This window comes from Bombus fervidus, chromosome 2 (genome assembly GCF_041682495.2).
Source record: "Bombus fervidus isolate BK054 chromosome 2, iyBomFerv1, whole genome shotgun sequence".
NCBI classification, from domain to species: Eukaryota; Metazoa; Arthropoda; class Insecta; order Hymenoptera; family Apidae; genus Bombus; species Bombus fervidus.
In genome coordinates this window covers 9,783,936-9,801,074 of record NC_091518.1, presented here as the reverse complement: position 1 = coordinate 9,801,074, position 17,139 = coordinate 9,783,936, and the positions used below count along the sequence as shown (strand labels likewise).

Below are 17,139 nucleotides of genomic sequence, written 5' to 3'. Positions count from 1 at the left end.
TTTTTTTTTTCTTCCTTAATTTCTTTTTTATAAGTACAAGCAAACTCATTGAATAATAAGTATTAAATTCCACAAATTAACTTGATATAAAAATATAAACAGAATAATTAAAAGACTTAATTTATTGCACATCTACTTGTTGAAAACTAAGTTTTAAAGCTGTTATATATACCTACAAAGGAACCATTTTGCTATTATGTTCTGTGTTTGTTTCTAATCAAGAGTGGTGCTTATAGCATGAAACATGTGTATACATTGAACACAAATGTATCATTTGAAAAATAAAATTGTTGCACTACATTGGTTTTACAAACAGATTTTGTATTTTTTTTTTTATTATATAATTATTAAATTATATAAATTTCCATTTAATTTTATCGAAGTTCATATTTATTAAAGAGTTAAAGATTTCTTCGATATTGCTATTATGAGTCATTAACAGAAGACAAGATTTATTGCGTTGTTTATTTAGGCAAACATAAGATTATACATGCTTATTACGTTTGTACTACTATAATTGGTCGAAATGTTTTTTTATTGTGAATAACTTTATATTGATTTAATTTAATTAAAAATATATAAATATAGCGAATGAACGTTGCAGTCAGTAACGTATATTGTCAAAATTATAGTAGACGTTGAATTTATCACATTATTAATACTTTATATAAGAGTACGAGATAACTTAACGAGCCGTTGTACCCTCATAAAATTATCAAATATTCGTCTTGTTAATTTATCACATACTATTTCAATGTATAAAAAGTATAAGATATAATTATCGTATATTTGTGCAAAGATTAGGGAGAGAATTATGTCAATGGCGAATTATTAGCATTTCAATGTTCACCACTGTATAGTCTTAAGAGGAAAAAAGTTTGTATGTATATGTTTGTTTGTATATTATATTGATGAAGTATTATACATATGTACATTATGATATATGTATTAAATTAATACTTGTGTAGGAAATATGAATACGAAATCCTAAACGGAATTGTAACCGCGAAAGGAATGAATGGCAATTTTTAATTGGATAAAAATTTATGATTCTTAACAACATGAACTATAATTGAATTTTTTAAATTATAATCTTTCTTTTCCGTTTAAAAAATTCTTTAAATCGTCAGTGTCATTACTCAAATTTTTTTATATAAAAAGTACATAATTACAAATCAAAGGTTTAGGAACCTAATAGAGATTATTGTTATCGACGAAATAGGTTTGCCAGAAATCGAAGCAAGAATACATACATATATACATTATATACATGTGCTTCAAAATTAAAATATTGTACGATGACGCCCATCTTCTTCAAAAATAGCCTGTTGGAGAAACTAGAATATACAATTTTTTGCATATTCATTAAACAAAAATATTACTTTTACGTACGTACATAGATATGTATATCTATGTTTAATAATACGTGTACAATTGCATAGACAAACATTACATGAGTTGCAACATAATACAGGTATCTTATTTTTTATTATTTACTTATTTATTTATTCTTTTAATTTTTATCTATTTATTACATTCTGTTTTTATTAGTAGATATTTTATATATAAAAAACGCAATATATATATATAACAAAATAATTTCAATAATGAATAAATATATGTACTTATCCCAAGAAGCAAAAATATATCATTATCAACCAAATTGATTGATTGTGATCGAAATGATCGCTAAAACGAGAATCGAAACGATCCCTAAAAAGAAAATCGAAACGATCCATAAAACGAGAATCAAAACGATCCCTAAAACGAGAATCGAAATTGAAATATAAAATATAATCGAAAACAAAAATAGATGAACAAATAGTGGAAATAGGTATCAATTATGTTTCGTTAAATGTTTTGCTTGTTTATACAAAAATGTAAATATTAATTTAAATTATTTACTAAATAATCTACGTACTATAACGGCATATAATAGAAAAACCTTAGGTATGTATAACAATAGCACTAGTTTCATTAAACTTCATCGATATTTACTTTCACCATCTGTGCATTTATTTTTGTCTCTGACTGTATTTCTTATAAAGGGTGTAACTCGTTTCGAGAAAGTGTTCCATATATTGTCATAACGATTTTCACGATCAGATGATGTCTTGTTTTTACATATCGGTTTGACACACAAACTTGTCGAACGACGACCTTCGTGTAGCGAGACGACGGAAGTCATAAAGCGTTATCGAGGTTCTTTTCATGCCATTGAGCCGAGTGTGTTAGTCATCGATGAATTGACTGTGTACGTACCCACAGGTATACGCACCTACGTACACGGTGTATTAAAATTCTGATATACTTTTGTTGATTTGTTTATGTATATCATAAGTGAAAGTGGTTAACTTTACTTTTTGAAATTTTTGAAATTTTAATACCAAAGCACTAGATTGATACTTATCTCATATAATTTCATCAATTTTTATATTTTTTGTTTTATGGTGTCAGCCTGTTTGGCAAAATGAGTATATATGTTATGCACGTGTACAAACTTTCCATAAATGTTATCCTTTTCTTGAATGTAGTATTTCTTGAATTCAGACTAATTCTAACGATGTTTCTCGTGTTTAGAAAGCATAAGAACGCCTGCTATGCCAGTTGCGTAAACGTAGATTTCGTTCGCGATACAATGCATCGATGAACGAGCGGGAAGAATTTTCAGAAGCGGATATTCAAAATTGAAATATCGATTGGTCTACAAATAACTAAACTCCGATATCATCATCTATTTATATGTACGCTAAAATATTCGATCCCTATTCAAATCCTGACTTATTGATCGAAAACAGACAAATTCATACTTCATACAAAATGCAATTTTTTAAACTGGAATTTTTAAATTTCAATGATTTCATGAGAAATCTTGTAATGAATCAATATTCTCATTCCTACAATGGACCATACATATATAATATATAATAAATTCATATATAATAAATATACAAGCTTCGCAGAAGTCGAACAAATCAACTTCATCTTTTCTAAGCTTCTTAATTTGACTACCTAGATACGTGATTAATATTAAACGACTCGAAGGAACAAATTATGTATTTCCATAAGTTTATTTATCGTAGTGGCGTAATAAATGGTGTAAATAAGCATAAATTCTTATCTTTGTACTTATCAATTTATGGAGTTAATTAATATGACTTTTGGGCAACTCATATAAGAAATAGATCGTAAAGGAACGTATTGTAAGGAGTAATTAACAATAAGGTGTCAAAGTAGATACATAAATCCGGAGAGTACTGAAATTCTTGGACACCTTATACGTACACGCATATTGAGTGCTTGATGCTGGTTTGTGTCCTTGGATTCTCCACCATGACTCGAATCGAAAAGGAGTCGTAGGTGTACGACCCATGTCCGTGGCCCGACTGTGTACCTGCCGAGCTTGCCATGCTTCATGGAGATATCGCTAGTGGAAAGTTTCGTCAGACGAAAGTGGCTTATTGCGCGCGGCGGCTCAACGCGGTTAAATCGTGTGATCCATCGATGAATTGTCCGAGCAACGTGTCTAAATAGTGGAAACGTGTACATCGTCTGCTACTATACTGGATAGTTTGCCGGAAATTAGAATCATAGGGAGATATCGTTCTAATAATATTGGTAAGTGATCATCCATCATGTTAATCTTATTACTTATTACTTAAATATAAAAGAAAAACTGTCATAGTACTCTAGTAATTATTCTGAAGGTCCGTGCATGCTCAAACTATTTATCTCTAATTTATTAGGAGTGTAGAATATTTCGTTGGATGTACCATACTTGATCATCGTGCACACTTCTTTCTTTCATTACGCATCTTATCTACGGAGCTTTACATTCTATTTTGCACATCATTGCATATCATATTGGTGTAAATATTTGCACATGAATAAAGGATCTTCAACAATGCAGTTTCACCGGTTATCGATGCTCGATCCTCTTGAATTGCAGGATGAACAAACGAACTGATTATCTTCACGGATGGTGTCGTAACAGCTTTTTATCCTGTCATAAAATTACAAAGAGATAGACACCGTTCTTTTTTTTAACACTGTAATTACAGACTAAGATCAATAGCATGACTCGGTCGATCGCTCGATTATCCGGCTAATAATCTAACAATAGTCGATGTTTCTGACAAAGTATGATCGATGAAAGATCACAGTCTACACGATCACTAACTTCGCTTTTCGCAAATTCTATTCGAAAAGGAGGATTAGGTAGCTATGTTTATAAATCATTATAAGAAATATATTTGTACACAATATTTTATGTTAGATTATATGTATTTGGTGATTACCTGTATGAAATATTGGAGCTCTTTAAGCATCGAATGCTTACCCACCGATAAGCAAATAATATCCTAAATGTCTTGAACGGTATAATAATCAATTCGTTCCTTCATGGTTTATCTGTTAGTGCGGAAAATATCCTGCTTGACTAACAAGCTAATTGTATCCTTTCTTCTACCGTCATTTATTTAGGGCTACGTGAAGCGTCCACGGCTTTGCTCACATGCGAAGGAGCGAGAGCAGGATGTAATTAAGACACGACGATTAAAAGACGTCTGACGGTCTGACTCGTTGTAGACGCGGTGGGAGGTCGAGTTTTTGAATCAGCATGCATAATTTGCAATTCTTCGCACGTATATGAGTAGATCTGTTGTATCTGCACTTGGAGAATTTTGTACGAGTCTAGACATTAATTATTATCGTTTTAATACTTTAATTACCGTTTGACGCTTCATAGTTGCTGTTTCTATCATGTATATTACACAGTTTGTATTAATCAATTAACAATTAATAATTGATAAATATTCCCAAGTGTAAATTTTTATTAGGGATTTAGAGGCTGAATATTTTCAATTGTAGTTGAAAGTTTTAATATATTTTAAAGTATTATGATATTTTAACATTATTCTTATAGCTAGTATTTTTAGTGTCTTCATTCATCTTTTTGCAACCTTGAAAATCACAAATTTGTTAGTCAAGGTTATATATACATATTCTGTATTTACCTTTGAAAGTAGTTTAAAATAAGACTGTGTCATTTCTTAAATGACTCGATGCAAATTGAAATACACGTATTAACACTTATCGTTAGGAGTTTAATTCATAGATTATTTCCGGCAGCAAGGAGTACTCAAGCGTGAGGTAACAAACGCAATGACCGAGCTGTTGCTTGCAAATATCATTTTCGCGCTAATAAGTATATATTAATAGGAGGTGAATCAATTCTATCTATAAAATTTATTGTTGAATAATTTTTTCTTTTTTTTCTGCAGATTGACGAATATTACAATAGTTTTAAGATTACCAGTGAATCTGTTGAGGAGTAGTTAAAATGTCGTTGGAGTAGAGAAATTATGCATTACACGATAGAAGAAAATAAACATAAAACTTCGCATTAGTTGCGTACCTCTGTACAAAACCTGCGTCACAATCAGGTGATCAAGTTCTCAGTATATATGTATACTAAGAGACTACCGGATTATCGACCGAGGATCGAGATCGATCAAGGATAAATGTTAATATGAAACGAGTCTCGATGAAACTCGAGCTCGATAAAATTTCGAAAGGATCTTTCATTCTTCCTAATCACGAGTCGCTTCTAATGAAGATGCATCGAGCGTGAATCTGACAGAGAAAGTTGCCTATCACGATAATGGATACCATTAAAGCTAACACATGTCTATGTTACTCTTCTCAATCTTTTTTGCGTCTAATTCACGTGCACTCTACGTTTACGCTTATTTAAAATAGCACTGTATGATCCATGATATTTCACTAACGATCTCTTTGTTAAACGACCTTACATTCTTACAAAGACACTCACACGAATCTATTATTTTATTTTCAGTGGTGAACGATCGCCGGACAAGCACATGTGAATTATAAACGACGAACGTAGGAGGTTTCGCGGAATTGAAAGGAACCCGACTAACGAATCCGACGAACATCGGTCGTGCGGCTTAAAAGGACAAACCGGCGGAATGAAATCACGAGCGTGATCTCGGACAACGGGCAAGTGGCTTTATCGCTTTGGCAGCGAGGCATCACGTGCTCGTATGCGCCTCTGAAAGGCTGAAAGCTCGGAAAAGCGTGACCACGCGTTCGTTAAACGTCCACGGAGTCGAAGAGGGAAATGCTATAGACAGAGAAGGGAAGGCAGCGTTTAGAGTGGCCCATTTCCCTTATCACGATAAAACGACATAGCCGTATAACGCGGTAGTACTTTAGAGGCGACACGAATAGCACGATAGAACACGAAGCACACGGCCAGTGAGCCGAGAGTCGATTCAGGGTGAGTCATTTTCACATACGATCAGTCGGATCGTGGATTGTAGCCGCGATGGATCGGACAACTGTGTGGTCGTTGTCGTTGTCGTTGTCGTCGTTGTCGTTGCCCTTGTCGTCGCCGTCGTCCTGGTCATCGTCGTCGATTGTGTCTCTTTGATTGGCAGAAAAGAAGGAACAGGACTCGAGAACAATCTCTCGAGGAAAATGGACGTGGGTCTGGTCACTCGTGCATCCTTGAATTCTCTGCACATGGGCGATGTCCGAATTGTCTCCCCGAATAGCCTCGACGAGTGGACCTGCTCCAGTTTGCGAGTGAGTGCAACAATTGTTTGCTGATCGTGATCGTGACCGGTAACGTTCAAACGTGGCAAGAAATATCGAATATCCTAGAACGGGAACAACTCCGCCTAACTCTTTCATCCCTGAATATAAATATTTTTTCCCAAATCGAAGATAAGACAAAAATCAGCTGTTTTGAAACGGTTATCTATTTAGTCGTAACATGTGCAAATGTGCATTGTCTGTATGTTGGTAATTAACTTGAGAACGATAGCACAAAATCGTGGAGTGATATTATATTCCTCCTAGTTTTCTAGTAATTTAAAATATTTATGTTTACCACTTGGAACGAAAGGGTTAAACGCGTTGTTTACTCTGCGATTAAACATTTCAATGCATAATAAGCGAACGATTTATAATTAGAATTATAAATGAATTCTTTTTTATCAGAAAAGGAATACATACACGTATTTAATCATACATTTCAATCATATATTTCAATTACGATGGTAGTGTCATATATATCAATGTATGAAGCTGATACGCGGAATGAATTAAATCGAGTAAAGTTACTCGCGAGCTTCATTAGAATTCAACGGATGGATATTAAAGTCCCGTGGAAGGACATTTCTAGAAAATTTTATCAATTTCATTCGCGCCTGAAAAATGTTTATGAAATACCGTTTCGTAATCGCTGATGATTATATTCGCGATATAAACGAGATAATTAAAGAGTAACGAATTTAATCTAATGTATTTTCACGTAATAGCATTCGGCTCAAAGTCGGTATATGTACTTCGACCAAAAGATAATCCGTCTTATTTCCGTATCATTCTAGTCATAAGTAAACATTTCCGCCTGCTTAGCCGTGTTTCATACATTTTGCAAAACATTTCCGATGCGTACGATAATTGAGTTATAAGGATGACATTAGGATGAAAGGAGAAGGCCACGGAAGCATTAGTGAACGCGAAAAATCACTATCTAGTAATGTCGCCAAGATTTCCATGAAATTGCGACTGACTATCGTTGGCTTTATCTATTGAAGACGGGTTTCGATAACTTCTCAACTGCATGCAATCGCTAACGCTAAAAATTGAAGAGTAGTCCGATGTTATATCATGTTTTTTCTCATTCTATCGATTACAAGGAAAAGTTGGATTTTTTCATGGCGAACGATCGTTCGAACAGTTTATTTGTTACAATATCATCGAGCTTATATCAACAACTGCCTTTGATAATCGCAATAGAGAAAAATTTATTCAATCTGGATCACGTCCTTCGTGGTAATTCAATGATGCAAGGAAGCGTTTGATATCGAAGTGTTGCGAGTTTCCAAACTGACGCCATTTTCCTAGCAATCATTGAAACATTTCCTCGTTGAATGATATAGGAATATCAAAGATGATATCATTTTTCGTTATCTATCTTCGTCTTCGTATCCTTCAAATAGAAAAACTATTTCATTTCCCGTCAATCTAGAAGATATATGTAAGTACATACATCTATCATATATTAAGGAATTTAGTTCATAAACAAGTACACGATTATCTTTTCTAAGCGGTCTTATGTTCTTGCTAACTTCCAAAACAGTTTACGACGATCGCGTTATCGACAAGCAACGTTATCGAAAGTTCTAATCTCGCTGCCACTGGAATGCTAAATATTTTCTGATCTCTCCAATCCCTTCACGCAATATCGATTATATTTAAAACTTATGTCGCCCTCGTCTAGTATAGTATATTTTGTGCCCAAAAATGAAACTTGGAATCTCAATGACTCCGATACTGGAACACTGTTTTTATTCGGAAATTTTCTCAGAAATGATTCTTAATTCACTTAGTACTTCCTGTTAACTTACGCGAAATACCAATTACAGAAACTTCAATTGATTTACAGACTGAAATGCTCTCTCAAGATACTACTGGAATAATTCTAAGAACAACTAACGATATACTGAATCTTTGTTAATTTATAATAATCCTAGAAACGATTATTTACTTTTTAACTTCACTTTTAACTTAATTTTTAATTTAACTTTTCTATTAAGTAAAGATATATTATATAGGCCATTACAAAATTTAATTGAACAAAGAAAACACAAAACAAAATTACTACAAAAGAATAGTAAAACTTCAGTTTTCTCAGATGTGTCAAAATAATAAACAGGACATTGTGATTAAGGAGAGCAATAGGTATATTCACTAAAATCCTCCCAGACATATTGCCTACATCGACTATATACATACTGCTAACTCACAATCAATTTAGATACTATGATCGAGAAACGAAGACAGGAATGTTATGACGAATACACACAAGGAGAATAGGGACAGAGAAAAAGGTGGTCGGGCCCGAGAGATTGAAGATCAATATTCGCCGGACCGGACGAAAGGTTCGCGGGATACGAAAACGCACGCGCGAAATGTAGACGGGAACTCGTTCGTTTCCCGGTGGAGAGAGCCTCGAGAGTTTCGCCGGGCATCGTCGCTTTCCTGCGACAGGAAACCGTGAAAAGGAGACCCACGCTGTATCGTGCGGAGGCGCGGCTGCGCTCCGCGATACCCGCTACGATTTTTATCGTGCTTTACGAGCCGCATAATTCACGTCAGCTACCGTGATTTTACATCAGACAGCCGGTGACTGTCGGAGATACGCGCACGTTGGTAACGCCGAGTTTTTTGACTCTTCCATCAATGAAACTGTGGCTACTGTGGCTATTGTGGTTTCCGTTCGATATCGAATAATAGTTATTCTTCATAAAAGGATATATACTGTTTAATCGTGTCGCGTGAAACCACTATTTATATATACCAAGTTCTTGGAATATAAAATTACAAGTTGAGAAAGTTTAGAATTGATTTAAGATACTGTCTTGTTTGATAAAACAGAAGGAAGAGGAAGTACCATTTTGACAGAAAGGTGTGATTTTATATAGTGACTTATTTTAGAGATGGTTAATCAAATTCCCATAGTTTATTATCTTTAGTTTGTAATATCGTTACTTGTGTTTGCTGTAGATTTTTAAACACCTTTCTAAGTTAATATCTCGCGATGCTGTGTTTCTTCTGTGACGCAGTTACATGTGATTCCATATCGGTCCGAGCGTAGGTAACATCGAAGGATCTCTCTTGTATTTTTCCAGGACTGGAATTTTACTGTGGTCTCTCTTCATTTGTATCTCAATGTATGTTTACTGGGAGAATAAGAATCGTGTGAAATTTCCATTACTGGTCTTCACTAAATGATATGTAATTGCGTATAGGTACATATATAAATGTCAAGTTCTTCGAAAGATCTATGTGGCAAACACGTGTTATTCTAATTATAAGATTTACGTGTTGAATGCTATACTCATCTGCGTAAAAAGTGTTACTGTTACTAATGTACTTCAACTGGCTTTATATTAGAACAATATAAAACGAATTTTCCTTAAAATCAATAATCTTCTTGATTTTAAGTATTTTTCTTTCTTTTGTCGTGTATTTGTTCATCCATCGTAAGTACACAGACGAGTCTTATTTTATACAAACACTTGACAGGAATGGAATATTTACAGTCGTTCGAACACTTACTAATTATCGTTCCAGCTTCTTCTATCTCTGCACATTTATTTTGGTTTTCTGATCGTTATTGTTAATAACTTTAATTAGTCGAATTCTAAGGAACTTCAATTTCCGAGTCATTGAGAAGCTAACGAGGCAATCATGTATTATATCAAGCGTTAAATTTAAATGATCGTGGGTGAAAGTCGATGAAATGCATTGCAAAATGTGTATCGCGTACTTCCAGCTATTTCAGTTATTAATCATTATTTTTAACTTAAATGTAATATACTTAAATGTAATATCGTTTTACAAACGGTGCTCTTTAAGAAACAATCATGCTTTCTTTTGGACAATTCATAATTTTTATAAATTTTTATCAGTTTTATTCCTATAATAATGTTAGAAAATTAATCAGATCGCTATCGATAAAATATCGTCTTATCGTTATATATTGTTTTTTAAATTTCGACGGTTTTATCATCAATTTTTATTATAAACATCTTAGAAAATTAATTAGATAATTATTGATAAAATATCGTTGCGTTGATCGTGATAATGGTTAGCTTATTTAGAAAGCTCAAACAATCGTCCGGTCACACACCGAATACATAATCTGATGTGAGCTTGCACTTTCAGAAACAGTTCAAATACAAGGGCCTAGAGAAGCTTTTCACGGTTTACCAAAGGAGGATTCAGTATGGTTATCTGTCACTCTTCGTACTCTTGCAATTGGCCCTCGGAATCACGTATTGTTTGATTCTGGTTACAATGGTAAGTGAGAAACAGAATACGAAACAATAGGGCGCTCCGTTTCGAAGCTACGTATCCAGTTGTTATCGAGGAACCGCTCTACACTATGAAGAATATATCCTATTAATTAAAACTTCCCTTTTCGTCTTTAATTAGATTATCGCATTCGTTCGATTCTACAAATTATTTCAAATAATGATTAAACAAACTACAAACAATTGATTCTAGTATCTGTAAAATATCTTACTTATTAAAACATAGTGTTGATAGAAAAACAACGATACTTAATCTTCCATATATTACTCATTTTTCATACTAAAAAAAAAGACGTACTAAAAACTGCAACTTATCGGACTTAGATTTTCCTCTAAATTCCATCAATAGCATTGCGAATATCGTGCAATTACAATTACTTCTGTATACTCAGGTCACAATTGTAGTTCTTAGTGAATCGATAATCTTCATTGGTAAGGAGTGGCCAGTTTTATTCCTAATAATAGTCACGCACGGGATACATTCAAACTACGTAGAAATTAATCAGCAAAGTTAAAAATACAGTTAGGTTTTAAGTATTTAGAGAGCAAGAGGGACAGAAAAAGGGACATTAAATTTACTCTACTTTTTCGTAGGTCAGCATAGAGAATTGTGTGCCGGATGTGGTGATCTGCAGTCTGGTGAGCGCGCTACTATGCCCGCTAATCGCGATCTCGTTCAGGTCGAAAATTATCGCTAGGAACACCTATTTACCGGTCATGTTGTCCTGCTTGATCGTAGTGCTACTGGTAGTCGGTGACTTGGCCGTTCCCTTGTACTACACCCTCCTCTATAACGACGACATACCACCGATAAGGTAACGCCGATAAGAAAACGGGGAAGTTCCCGGCTAATCATGACAAGGTCACCGTTTAATTATCATTCGCGACCTTCGGTTTTCTCATTGGTACAGTTGGCTTTCTGTAACTCGTACTTTAGATTTACTTCCTCAAAACTGTTAGTATGTATAATAGTTGTGAAAAATCGACAAAATTGATGTTAATCTCGTTGCGCGAAATATTTTGTAAGAGGTTCCGTGAGATAATTCCCTAGGCGGTCGTATCCTCGTTTATCTTTAAATTATCGGTAAATCGTAATGATTTTTTGTGTTAAAAATAGATGTTCCAGAACAGATAAGAAAGCTTGGCTAGTATCATAAATTGTTATCTTTTCATTATTCCACCTAGATCGAGTTAATGAAGTTGCTGGCGTTATATCTTGATACCTTGCATCGTTTATTTCTTGCCCTCCGTTTTTTTTTAGTTCCAATTTGTTTCTTTTATTGTTGTACGTATCCGTTTGAGGATTCGAGAATAAATATAATGAGTATTCGATACCAGGATTAAGCTAATGTGCAATTCTCATTAGCAGATTCCATTTAGCGATCAGTTAATTGCGTTTTACCTTTGCTGCTAATGAATGCACAACCGTGAACTTTTATATACGTTTCGTTTATATACATGTGATCGTGTTTGTTTTTTTGCAGACCTGCGTACGCGACTCACGCGCTCCTGGCGTGTTACGTTTTCCTGCCTCTTACGGAGAATCTACACGCTTTCGTACTCGGGATCACGGCTACCATATGTTACCTAGCCACTCTCTTGTTAATCACTTACAGAAACACATTCGATTATAGCACAAAGGTAAAAATATCATACGTTTGCTGCTTATTGACGTCGGATCGTTAAAAACTGTATAAATGTATCTTCAAACAGCAGACTGTTCGGAATGATTAAATAATCAGCTGACAGAGTGAATTTATCATTTTGAAAGATAGTCTTGGTATCTTTCACAGAACAACAGTTAAAATCAAAGTATAAAGAGCTACATTTTTTTAAATTATTTTATTCTCTTGAGTTATCAAAAAATTTTCTATTGCAATGTTTTAATTTGATTTATAAATATTTCAGATCATTACAGACACTATATACTTTGCTTGCGTGAATGGTCTCGGATTGTACTTCAGATTTATGAATGAAATTGTTATCAGACGATCGTTCCTAGATCACCGCAAGTGTGTGGAATCGACACTGCGGTTGAATTATGAGAAAGATCAGGAAGTATGTTTCTATAAACGAGTTTCTTAGAACGTGATTAAGTATTTTCTCATAAAAACGAATAATAATTTTCAGGAGCAACTTACGCGGAGTATATTGCCTCAACATATAGCTGCAAAGATAAAGAAAGATTTTAGGGACATTTTTAGATTTATAGAAGAACATAAAAAGCCTCCTCCCAAAGGTCGTCCTCATAAGTACGTTTATTTCCATAATAAGTAAATATCTTTCATCGCAAAGACTTCAAACTTGTAACAAGTATTATTCATTGGTTCTTAGTGATTTATGCGTCGAAACGCACAACAACGTAAGCATTTTATATGCTGACGTGGTGAATTTTTCCGGACTAACCGTGACATTGCCCGTACGAAAATTAGTAGAGACATTGAACGATTTGTTCGGTAGTTTTGATGAGGCTTCCGAAAGGCATAATGTTCTGCGTATCAAATTCTTAGGTGATTGTTACTATTGCGTAAGCGGAGTACCGACTCCGAATTCTCAGCATGCAAAAAACTGCGTAGATTTAGGTAAATTATTCATTTTAAGATATGTATATTCTTATCCATTCCTTTCGCTTTCACTTCTTAGAAATTTAATAAAGCTTAATTAATTAGGCCTTGATATGATAAAGATCATCAAAGATGTGAGAGCAAAAGTACGTCGCGAGAGCGGTGTGGATGTAAATATGAGAATAGGAGTTCACTCGGGCAACATAATATCGGGGATCCTGGGTAACAACAAGTGGCAGTATGATGTCTGGTCACGCGATGTCGTTATAGCTAACAAAATGGAGCAAACAGGAAAACCCGGAAAGGTTCATGTTACACAGCAAACATTGGACCTCGTGAACGCTAACGAATACGACTGCGTTCCGGTGGAGTCCTTGAATGACGAGGTTCTCAAGAAATACGGAATTCGAAGTTACTTGATAACACCTTCGACTCCAGACCCTCCGTCTACGCAGGTGCGTATTTCCCAGTGGCGTAGGAAGCCCGTGGTAAGCGAATGTGAATGAAAAATTTGTTTACATTTAACAACGTTCGAACAAATTCCTACGCCACTGACAATATCTTCTTAATCGTTGAACGAACTTCCGTCGAGGGTTTCGCATCGTTGACAGGCGAACCATGTTGCAGAACAGCGAGAACACCTTGACAGTCATGACTCCAAGCACCCCTCCGGTGTCCAACAAGCATTACGTGAGATTCTACGTACGAAGCAGCGTTACTAACGCTGCCTCGAGAAGCAGTAGACGACTTACTGCTACTATAAATAATCACGTTGATATGTTCCCCGGCTCTTGCAGACGACGTACACACTTTATGGACTCCTGTTTGCGAGATTATCATCTGATGCTCAAAGCGGCAGATGCGGAGATGGAGAATGCTATTAAGAAAATGCCTCTCACCAAGTGGAAGTAAATACTCTCGATTTCTGATTCATTCAGCAACTCTGACGCGTTCTATATAAAATTGAAGATGAATTCTTTTGATGATTTTCTAGGCAATGGTGCAAGTGGGAAGAGATGAATCCAATATTTTTAACATTTCAACAGTGGAATTGGGAGATACCGTTTCTGAAAGAACCAGACCCACTTTTCAAATTTTATATCGGTTCCGCTGTTTTCGTTCTGATTTTTATGGGACTCATTTACCTGGTGCCTACATTTTCTCTTTCTAAGTACGTTTTCCTTGCAAGAATATTTATTTACAATACGGATAAGATTGGGAACGTTTTCAACACTCAATTAATTTATAGGTGGCATTTAAGCACAACGATTAGTTACGCGACAGCGATATTATTTTTGATTGCTTTACTGCCGATAGCTTGGATGCACTTTGCGTGGAACCGATATAAGGACCCACATGATGAACATGAAGGACATATACCGCATCCTCGCAATAAATTATTGTGTTTTCTATATCAAACTAGCATAAAGGTTAATATTCTTGTATATTTCATCTCTCATATGATCTTTATAGTATTGAGTATTATATTATATTTTTTACACTATACTGTAGGTCGTTTGGAGTGCATTCCTCAGGACAGTGCTATACTTGGTAATAACGATAATGCTAGCAACGTGTGCCATGTTTGACATGATTGTAGGTTGACAGTATACATATATACTATGTTAAATATTAGATTATTAATTAAAGTATTCAATTGTTATATAATTTCAGTTTGAATGCAAAAATGTGAATGAGCTTGCAAGTAATAATATAACATCCAGCGTGTTGGATCCTGATGGTACGAAACTTGATTGCGTGGCTACACCTTGGGTAAGAATGTTTAGTAGGTACTTGTATGCTGTAGATTCTCTATTAGCTTAACTTTCCAGAACATCAAACAATGTTTTTAATTTCATTCAACGACTATTTCTAGCAAATGACGCAAACTTGCTCCTTGGCAATTCTGACAAGCTTTCTGTTTTTGAGACTCCATTATATCCTAAAGTTAGTAATAGGCATCATAGTAGTGATATTTTATTCGTGGAATGTTTGGGCGTATCGTTCAAATTTGTTTCAGGTAATTCTAATCAGAGTTTTTTTAATTCGTTACGGTATTTGTAAGTGAATTAGTAGCAGGTCTTTTTTACTTGCAATTTCTTTCACAGTCAGGCGAAAGATGGAATCCACATTTAGAACCAAGACTGGCTCACATTTTAAGCATAGTTTTCCTTGCCTTTTCGTTGCATCTCATAGATCGTCAGGTGAGCGTACTCAAATTGACAAGAGCATTATTTCTTCAATAATACATTGCTCGTATATATTAACTCGAACAAAAATTTATTCAGGCAGAATATCTGAGCAGATTGGACTACTTATGGAAACGTCAATTGACCAAGGAACAAGATGAAGCATTCCATACGAGGAACGCTAATAAACTTCTACTACGTAATATTTTACCAGAACATGTTGGTATGTTAATTTTTAAGTAATATCGAAATGCAATCAATTACGATCGTAATTATATCATGTATAAATTTTATGTAGCGGAGTTCTATTTGAACATGAACAGAACAGAAGAAAACGAGCCCTATCACGAAGCTCATAATAACGTGGCCGTCATGTTTGCTTCATTAACGGACGTATCCATTGATGGAAGTAATACTCTGGCAGATCTAAACGAGATCATATGTGAATTTGACAAATTATTATTTGAGCCATGCTACGTTTGTCGAATTGAAAAAATCAAAATTGCTGGTAAATAAATAGAACGAAAATAAGAATTTTTAAAACGCGTTGTAAAGACATAATGAAAAAACGTTACGATCGTCTTAGGTACCACCTATATGGCAGCTTGTGGATTGGAAGCCGGTCGACGAGATTCGATGCGTAGCACAGTAAGCGAGGAAAATTTCAACGACAATGTGGTAAAAGTTATGGCTCAGTTCGCAGCCGAGATGATGGCAGTACTAGATAAATTGAAGAGGAAATCTTTTTACACATCCAAACCTTATAGGTATGTATTTATGTCTGTATAAATCCATATTCATTTACCTGAATTATTTATGAAAATAAAATATTGTTTCAGACTAAGAATTGGAATATCACATGGCGAAGTAACAGCAGGAGTAGTAGGCGCTCAAAAGCCATTGTATGATATCTGGGGTGATGCTGTGAACATGGCATCGAGAATGGATACGACAGGTGTTCCAGGAAAAATACAGGTTCGATTAAAACTAAATTTTAGCTTAAAGAAGTATATTTTTTTATTCAAAGCCATTTTTTGGATAACGATCATTTACATAGGTTACGGCAGAGACTGCAGCTGTTCTTGAACAGCAAGATGTTAAGTGTCACCTTCGAGGAGAAACGTATGTCAAACCGAAAGGATTCGTTACAACATACTTTGTTGGTATCGACGATAACCGACAACTTCAAAGAGCGGATTCTATCGAGGAGACCAGTCTGTGATCGAAACGCTCTGATCAATTACTGTGGTCATAATGTGAAAAGTGAGATATTAGGTATCTAAGTGAACATATAGAGACACAAGAGAAAAACCAAAGAAAATTTAAAAGACCAAAGAATCGAGGGAAAAGAACACAATCAATGACTGCGTCACTATGTGGAATACCTCAACTTATTCAATCGATTACACATGTGAAGTATGTTTGCAATTACATGCCATAAGGCCGATTATCGACAAAATGATATATGCATCATCA

General features: G+C 34.8%; 1 protein-coding gene and 1 long non-coding RNA gene across 4 annotated transcripts; one reads left to right on the top strand and one right to left on the bottom strand.

Moving 5' to 3' along the window:
- Positions 1-3,302: 3,302 nt before the first annotated feature.
- Acxd (Adenylyl cyclase X D) lies at positions 3,303-16,911 on the top strand. Of its 3 annotated transcripts, XM_072022273.1 has the most exons (21): positions 3,303-3,618; positions 5,858-6,609; positions 10,762-10,896; positions 11,505-11,725; positions 12,395-12,551; positions 12,819-12,968; positions 13,041-13,162; positions 13,245-13,492; positions 13,580-13,929; positions 14,102-14,382; positions 14,469-14,645; positions 14,724-14,904; positions 14,987-15,070; positions 15,149-15,247; positions 15,351-15,494; positions 15,583-15,678; positions 15,763-15,886; positions 15,962-16,171; positions 16,250-16,430; positions 16,503-16,638; positions 16,721-16,911. In XM_072022273.1, the coding sequence occupies exons 2-21, from the start codon at positions 6,502-6,504 to the stop codon at positions 16,883-16,885; spliced, it is 3,369 nt and encodes a 1,122-aa protein (XP_071878374.1). In that variant the 5' UTR covers positions 3,303-3,618; positions 5,858-6,501; the 3' UTR covers positions 16,886-16,911. The 3 variants fall into 3 exon arrangements, with proteins under 3 accessions (XP_071878374.1, XP_071878376.1, XP_071878377.1); XM_072022275.1 differs by lacking the exons at positions 3,303-3,618; positions 5,858-6,609 and adding an exon at positions 9,275-9,499; XM_072022276.1 differs by lacking the exons at positions 3,303-3,618; positions 5,858-6,609; positions 10,762-10,896; positions 11,505-11,725; positions 12,395-12,551 and adding an exon at positions 12,633-12,722.
- On the bottom strand, positions 10,969-11,510 carry LOC139998062 (uncharacterized). The gene is made up of 2 exons (XR_011803174.1): positions 11,123-11,510; positions 10,969-11,051 (listed from the first exon to the last, which is right to left on the bottom strand). It is a non-coding gene; the product is annotated as an uncharacterized lncRNA (long non-coding RNA).
- Positions 16,912-17,139: the final 228 nt, after the last annotated feature.